This window comes from Oryctolagus cuniculus, chromosome 3, assembly GCF_051225735.1.
Source record: "Oryctolagus cuniculus isolate XC-2025 breed Fujian yellow rabbit chromosome 3, ASM5122573v1, whole genome shotgun sequence".
NCBI classification, from domain to species: Eukaryota; Metazoa; Chordata; class Mammalia; order Lagomorpha; family Leporidae; genus Oryctolagus; species Oryctolagus cuniculus.
The window spans coordinates 94,322,887-94,331,348 of record NC_142869.1 but is presented as its reverse complement, the minus strand read 5'-3'; the positions used below and the strand labels follow the sequence as shown (position 1 = coordinate 94,331,348).

The following is an 8,462-nucleotide window of genomic DNA, read 5'->3' as shown; positions in this document are numbered from 1 at the left end:
AAAACACAAAATAAAAGCAAACAAAACTTAAGTTTAAAATTTTTAGTTTCAACAAACAAAATTATGCTGTTTCTCCATAACTTTCTAAACAGTTGTCAACACACAGATACATCTCACTGAAAATCAATAAAAGTTTGAGATCAGGACTGGCTTGAGAACTGCAGTTTAAGAAGTACACTTTGACAATAGAATCAAAAAGGGAGAGAACGATCCAACATGGGAAGTGAGATACACAGCAGACCCATAGAATGGCAGATGTCCTAAACAGCACTCTGGCCTCAGAATCAGCCCTTAAGGCATGCGGATCCAGCTGAAAAGCCCATGAGAGTATTTTAGGCATGGAAAGCCAAGACACTCTGGCAAAAACAAAAAACAAAAAACAAACACCTAATGAAAGATCTCCACGAGTGAGATCCCAGTGGAAAGAACGGGTCATCAAAGAAGGAGGTACCTTTCTCTGAAGGGAGGAGAGAACTTCCACTTTGACCATGGCCTTGTCTAAATATGATCAGAGTCAGTGAACTCAGGGGGCTTCCATAGCCTTGGCAGCTCATGACAAGAGCCTAGGGTGATTACTGATGCCATAAACAAAGAGTGTCAATTTGTTAAGTCAACAACAGGAGTCACTCTGCACTTATTCCTCATGTAGGATCTCTGTCCTTAGTGTGCTGTACATTGAGATTTAATGCTATAACTAGTACTCAAACAGTATTTTTCACTTTATGTTTCCGTGTGGGAGCAAACTGTTGAAATCTTTACTTAATGTATGCTAAACTGATCGTCTGTATATAAAGAGAATCGAAAATGAATCTTGATGTGAATGGAAGGGGAGAGGGAGTGGGAAAGGGGAGGGTTTCGGGTTGGAGGGACGTTATGTGGGGGAAGCCATTGTAATCCATAAGCTGTACTTTGGAAATTTATATTCATTAAATAAAAGTTAAAAAAATTAAGTCAAAAAAAAAAAAAGAAGTACACTTTGAGTAGCGGTGATTATCATACTTTCATATGATTTAAGGTAGTACACGTCTTTAAAAAAGCCTGAATCATTCTTCACTGGGCAGGAATACCCAACCTACTATAATGTGTTTAGCATCTAGCCATAAGAAAAACACTGTCAGTGACACAATCTTTACCAGTTATTTTCCAAAAGAACACCTTGCTTCCCACCTCTTCCTCCTCCTCACTTCATATACATTTGCAGCTGCTGGGGGGCAGGTCAGTATAGCATTTGAATTCAGAAGCACTGAAGGGTGGGCAGGGGTTCTGTCAGCTGCTTAGTAATGATTAGAAAAGGTACTCTTTTATCAGTCTAGGGAGGACTTTAGACTTAGTACCTGTTCAGGAAGACTAACCATCTGTGGTCGTGGATATGGATTACAGAATGGGTGGGAAATCCTTTCCAAATTAAGTCTATTGTTTTTGTTTTCCACACATTTACTTGATTTTGAAGGGGATGATAATGGGGAGAAAAAGTCAAATGTTACTTCTGGGATGTCACAGAGAAACCAATTGGTTGTTGAGATTTATATTACTAACTGGGTCAGTGTAGCTTTTATAAAGTGTTGGATACATTATTTCCATCATGCTGGTTTCTCTGAACTCTTCTCATTTTCCTGCCCTAAAATATTTTGCCTTAGTGCTTTACCCTTCATCCATTCCCACATCCTTATTTTTCTCAGTATGTGTCTTTTGGGGGCCATTGGCACAGTGTAATTCAAGGGCTGGATATAAGCAGGAGAGGAATAAACAGCAAAACCTAGGATATAGGGAGTTTTCTTCCCACCATGGGCACTTAGGGAGAAGAGGATATTCATAAAAGATATGTTGATCCTTATCTGCCTTCCTTTAACTTACAAAGTTTGTGCCCCATGTATGCCTTAGAGAACTGGTATAAGAAGTTTGTTACTTTACCACTTCAGGAAGACTCATGTTATCTGAAAAGAGATTTTTGTAGTAGCTAAAAGCAGCAGTAATATTTTTAGGGGCCAGAGTTCTGGCATACTGGGTCAAGCCATTGCCTACAGCACCAGAAGCCCGTATGGGCAATGCTTTAAGTCCCACCTGCTCCACTTCTGATCCAGCTCCCTTTTAGTGCACCTGGGAAAGCAGCAGAAGATAGCCTGAGTACTTGGACCCCTGTACCCATGTGGGAGACCTGGATGAAGTTCCAGGCTCCTGGCTTCAGCCTGGCCAAACCTGGATGCTGTGGCCATTTGAGGAGTGAACCAGCAGATGGAATGTCTGTCTCCCTCTCTCTCTGCAACTCTGCCTTTCAAATAGCCTTTTTAAAAAAAATTTTTTTTTTTATTATTTGAGAGTTACAAAGACAGGGAGAGACAGAGACAAAGGTCTTCTATCCACTGGTTCATTCAAATAGCCTTCTGGGTCTCCCATGTGTGTTCAGGGGCCCAAGCACTTGGGCCATCTTCTGCTTTCCCAGGTCATAGCAGAGAGCTGGATTGGAAGAGAAGCAGCAGGGATAAGAACTGGTGTTGGGGCTGGCACTGTGGTGTAGCAGGTAAAGCCGCTGCCTGCATTTTTGGCACCCTATATGGGCACTGGTTGAGTCCTGGCTGCTCTACTTCCGATTCAGCTCTCTGCTATGGCCTGGGAAAGCAGTGGAAAATGACCAAAGTCCTTGGGCTCCTGCAATTGCCTGAGAGAACCACAAGAAGCTCCTGGCTCCAGGCTTTGGATTGACCCAGATCAGCCCAGCTATGGCCGTTGCGGCCATTTGGGGAATGAACCAGCAGATGGAAGACCTCTCTCTCTCTCTCTGCCTCTCTGTAACTCTGCCTTTCAGATAATAAATAAACAGCTTTTTTTAAAAAAAAAAAATTAGAAATGATTAGATTAGAATTAATGATTAGAAAAGGTACTCTTCTATCAGTTTTTTTTTTTTTTAAAGATTATTTATTAATTGAAAGGCAGAGTTACAAAGAAAGAGGAAAGGCAGTGAGAGAGAGAGAGAGGTCTTCCATCCGATGGTTCACTCCCTAACTGGCCGCAATGGCTGGAGCTGCGCCAATCCAAACCCAGGAGCCAGGAGCCTCCTCATGGTCTCCCAAGCGGGTGCAGGGGTCCAAGGACCTGGGCCATCTTCTATTGCTTTCCCAGGCCATAGCAGAGAGCTGGATCAGAAGAGGAGCAGCCGGGACTACAACCGGTGCCCATATGGGATGCCGGCGCTTCAGGCCAGGCTGTTAACCAGCTGTGCCATAGCACCAGCCCCAAATAAATAAATCTTAAAAAAAAAAAAAAGAAAAAAAAAAGAACTGGTGCTGTAGGTGGAGGCTTAACCCATCATGCCACAGTGCTGGCCCCTCAAATAATCTTAAAAAAAAAAAAAAAAGAATGTAGAAATATTTTATGTCTTTCATGTAAGGGAAACTTCTCTCTCATACCAAAGGTTTTTCAGTCTCTTCAAAAAAATGAAGGAAGATACATGACATTTTGCTCATAAGTGGATGTTGGTGTGTTCAAGAGCGAGTGAATTACCCTAAGGCTAATTTTCCCACATTACATGGCCCACTACCACATCTCAAAGGCAAGTTCATATATCTCAATTCAATTCCAGCCTTACTTATGAGTTGAAAATTTAAACTTTGTCTCTCTTTGAGCCATAAGAGTTCTTAAAAAATTATTTAAGAGGCAGAGAGCAAGTGAGTGAACAAGAGAACCTCTATCTCCTGGCTCACTCCCTAAATGCCTGCAATAGCCAGGCACAAAGCCAAGAGTCTGGAACTCAACCCTCCCAGGGTCTGCATTAGCAGGAAGCTGGAATCAGGAGCCCAAGCCCAGATGGCACTCTGACCAAGCCGGGGCATCCTAACCAGTCTTAACTGCTATACCAGTTGCCCACCTCCTGGCCCCCAACATGTGAGTTTGTAACACAAAACAGGAATTATCCTTTATTATAGAAGCAGTTTGTGTTACTTACCTCTGTGTCCTCACCCAGCCCACACATACTTGAATCTCAAGATTGAACTGGCTTCATAAGATTCTTCCTGGGAATAACTTGAGGTTGAACTAAAGTTCTTGGCTCAACTCTGGACTTGGCATTCCTGCATTGGAATAATACAAGGCTAGAACTTGGATTGGAGTAATGAATGGTGTTAGCTGAAGTTTCTCATTTCGTTTTGTCCTTCCTCACTTTCTTAGGCCGTACAGCTTGCATTGTTAGGAAACTCTTGGATTTGTGAATAAGAAAAGGTGATTCCAGAAAACAGGGAGTAAAGATCCACAGTAGGATTAACTGAAGCTTTCTTTTCTTTTTCTTTTTTTTAAGGTTTGGAACCCCAATGGGAATTAATCACACACTTTTTCAACTTAAGTTTTTGAATTCTCAAAACACACAGGGTGGGGCGGACAGATTTAGGGACAGGATGACTATTGTTACTGAGATTATTTTAACTCTTTGCTAGAAAAAAATCTTCTAGTGGAAACTTTGATTTGTTGCTCTTCTAATACCACAGGAAAGTAATTTTCACGTTCCCTATTCTTATACCGCAAATTTGGGTATTAAGATAAGGAATATATTTTCAAGTTTCAATTCTGTTACTTGTTATTCCAGTTAATCTACTTGAAGTGATGCAAAGATAAGACAACAGTGGGGCCCCATCTAGGTTATAACCAACATGAAACTCCTGAATGAACTGAAAGTTTAGTGGTTTTAAATTAAAATACAATCTTTCAATCCAGAACCGCAAGTGACAACTCTTAATTCATATATATTCCTCTGACCAGCTCATAAAGACAGGAAAACTACAGAACATCCCATCAGACACCTTTAAGACCAACTTGGGAATTTAACTGTTGCACAATATCAAATTCTGAGCACCAGGAGTCGAGAATAGAAATCTTGGAGAGAGTTTAAAGAGCCACAACGATTAATAATAATCCTGACAAGTTGTAGAAATGGACAGATAATTACAGGATGAACCTAATAGGCAGAAATAGAGTAATTTAAAGAGAGAGATAAAACACTATAAAATACAAGTGAGAAGGCTTGGGTTTGTGGAAAAAATGCAGGAATTGATAAACCACAAGTAAAATGCGAATTAGCCATATGTTTAGTTGCTTTACTATTATTAAAAACCAAAAACCTATGGACTAAATGCACATACTGTTTTAAGAAAAAGGCAGTCATCCCTAGTCATTTATACAATTATTTATTAATCATTGAGCATACAGTTCTGGGTGCTACACTTCACGCACGGAGCTCACTTGTGTGGTAAATGACAGAGCTGGTACCTTTAATAGTCTTTAGTTTACGTTCTGCAGCCAACTTCAAATATAGTAAATACCCTGAACTCCTTGAGGTAGGGAGCCTATTTTTACATTTTGGATCCCATTCCGTGCCTAGCACAGCACCTTGTAAGCAATCAACAAGGATTAAGGGGTAAAAATAGGCCCTAAACGAGCTAAAATTTGAAACAGTAAACACTTGTCTGTCAAATATGTCGATCGAAACCCCCAGTTTTCCCCTTCAAAGTGTAACAAATATTTGCGAACCTATCACTTGAGGAACATTTTCAAGCACAACGCTTTGTGTATAAACGGGATGTTGGGAACGGATTCAAATCGCACATGGTGATAATTGGCGTAGGTATTCAGACCGGGTGGACAGCCCTTCCTCCGTGAGTTTTTTTTTTTTCTTTTTTTTTTTCTTTTTTAGCTGAAAGACAAAACGCTTCTGTGTTAGCCTCATTGGTGGGATGCAGAGCTAAGGCTGGGGGTGCAGACAGCAGCTCGCAGGGGCAGCGCGGCGAGCGCGCCGGGCCGGCTCCCACTCCCGGCAGCACAGACTCGGCTCTCGGAAGCTCGGAGCGAAGCAGGCGGAGCCCCTCTGGAGGACGGAGAGCCGCAGACGCCCCTCGGGAGTCACCGGCCACTCGCCCCACGGCGGGGTCCTTGTTCCTCTCGGACGCCCCCTGACTATTCGGGAGGGCAGTGGGGCGCGATTCGGAAGCCCGGCGCGTAGGTCTCCGGCCCCGTCCACCCAGCCACAGCTTCAGGGACTTTGAGGCGCCCGCGCCCCTTTGTCGCGGGCTCTCTCCCCCAAGCAGGCCGGACGCCGAGGCCTCGCGGTATCGAGCCTCGGCCCGCCCCGCCTCCTCGCCATCCACTCGGCCCCGCCCTCGCTCCCACCCCTCCCCCGCTCCCGCCGCGCTTCCCCGACAATCTCCTCGCGCTCCCGGCCCGGCACGCGCGCTGCGCCCGGCCGCCGCCGCCGTTGCCGCCGCCACAGCCGCCGCCGCCGAGCGTTCCTCCGCTGCCTGGCTTCCAGCTTCGGGCCGGAACCGGAAGTCTGGGGGGCGGGGCCGGCGGAGGCCAGGAGACCGAAAACGCGGCCGAGCCCGGAGCCCGGAGCCGGAGCTAGAGCCTGGACCAGAACTTGGCCGCCGCCTGCAGCCCCGTCGCCGCCGACTCCCGCCGCCCTGCTCAGCGCCTTTGCCGCCTCGGCCGCCACCGCTACGAGCTCGGTCGCCAGTGGTCCGCGGACTTAAGGTGTCCGGGTTGAAGGTCGGTCCGGACGTCGGACCCAGCTCGGTTCCCGGACTGTCCGGGCGGCAGCGGACGCCGCCGCCGCCGCCTTCTCGTAGCCTCAGCCTGGCGTTTTGTTCCGAGAGACCCGAGAGGCGAGCGCAGCTGACAGTGATTTTGACAGTGATTTAAACCCGCTTTTGTTGTTGTTGGCTTTTCGTTGTTTGGTTTTGTGTGTTGTGCGTGTGTGTGGCGGTTTTTCCCCCGTGGTGCATTTTTTTTATTGTTGTGCTCTTTTTTTCCTCCTTTTTTTTTTCTTTTTTTAAACCCCGTGAACGTGGTTTTTTTTTTTTTTTTTTGGCTCGGGGCTTCCGAATATGTTTTATGACGGTTGATTTTACACCAGGAGGTTTGTCTCCGAGGAAGACCCAGGGGACTGGATATCTAGCGAGAACTTGCTACGGCTTCCCTGGCGCCTCGGGAAAATGGGAGCTGCTGCAAAGTTGGCGTTCGCCGTCTTTCTTATCTCTTGTTCTTCAGGTAGGTGCAGGGAGCGCGGCGCGGCGGGGCTGCGGGGCTGCGGGGCTGCCGCGGCAGGCGCTGCTGGCGGCGGCGGTTGTTGTCGGGTGGGAGAGCTCCCGCCGAGCCCGGGGAGGCTTCGCGCACGCCGAGCCCCTCGGCTGCCACCCCCAGGTCTGATTGTGATCTGGAAACCTCCATGAATTTTTCCTGGTTTTGAGTTGGGTTGGCGAACTGATAAGAGTGAGTGCTGTGTTGTTGTGGAAGTGAGAAAGTCATGGTTTGTGGCCATAACACTGGATGACAGCGCTGGTTGGGTTGCAGTGAAGCCGCAAATACCACAAGTGACAATTTCTGCAAAGGTTGAGACCCGAAAGGAGCATTCCGAAATGTCACTTGCTGCAGGCTCTCCCAAAACAGGGCTTATTTTTCTTTTTTTTTTTTTTTTTTTTTTTTTTTTGCCTCGCCTTTTAATTAGGGCTTCACCGTCGACTGTCACGATCAACTCCGTTGCTACTTAGGTTTTGACCGGGAGAAACAATGCACCATTACTACATCGTAATCTGGGGCTCCCCTCACGTTTTTCTTCAACTTGAGTGTCCAGCGGTGTTAAAAATAGTTGTAGTTGTTGTTGTTGGAGTGTTGACCATCACCCAGTGCAGGAGAGGTATGCCGCTGGTGTGCTGGTAATATGCTGGCTGGCGACCACCATTTGTGTGCTGTTTTCAGGCATAGATTCTGCTTACCTACGGAATACTTATCTGAAGCGCTTTGTATCGAAGCATTGTTTTCGCTTTAGAACAGCCCGTGTGAAATTGTTTGTGCTGTTAGATGTGCTATACTCATGAAATAGATTCTAGCCCAGGGTTGAAGAACGTTCTGGCCATTTTATATTCGAAATTTACGTTTTGTGAGGACGTTGTATGGTTGCAACCAGTGGTTGGAGAAACTATCTAGTCTTTTGTATTTGAATTCCTGTAAATGGATACAGCATCTAGCTAGCTCAAAGGTGTGAAGACATACATAACAGGAGAGTTAGTTCCATAGATGAAACCATTTAAAAGTCGCAGTGAATCTGCTTAGCATAATATTCAATATCCATTTGCTAGGTTGTGAAATAGAATCATGGGGGGGGGGGAGAATTGACAGGTTTCATTGCTATGTCTTTATCTCCTTTGCCACAGGAAAATTAGAGGGTGGTAGCCCTTTCTTTGTGTACCTCTGTGATATGTGTGTGTGTGTGTGTGTGTGTGTGTCTCCCTCCGTCTTCCCCACCCCCACCCCCTTTAATAGAATCTTGTAATGTATAGAATTTTGCTGAATGGTACATTTCCTTGTGGTTAATAAATGGATAAAGTCTAGTCTTATGTCTGTAGTGGTATTGATCAGTTCCGGGTGGGCTGAATGTGTTGTGAAATGGCGATCATTGCCAGAGATTAACCAAAAGAATCATGTCT

At 45.6% G+C, this 8,462-nt stretch overlaps 1 protein-coding gene across 4 annotated transcripts in view; it reads left to right on the top strand.

Moving 5' to 3' along the window:
* The first annotated feature begins 6,207 nt into the window (after window positions 1-6,207).
* Window positions 6,208-8,462, top strand: part of ACVR2A (activin A receptor type 2A) — a 95,396-nt gene continuing 93,141 nt past the window's right edge. For 2 of the 4 annotated variants that reach the window (XR_016231555.1, XM_089329208.1), the window contains exons 1-2: window positions 6,387-6,525; window positions 6,893-7,026. Coding sequence is in view for 2 of the 4 variants with exons in the window: in XM_089329208.1 (XP_089185334.1) it covers window positions 6,972-7,026 (55 nt within the window). In the remaining 2 variants the exon portion in view is untranslated. Of the gene's footprint in view, window positions 7,027-8,462 lie in introns of all 4 variants that reach the window. The other 2 variants (XM_017342835.4, XR_016231554.1) reach the window with 2 other exon arrangements.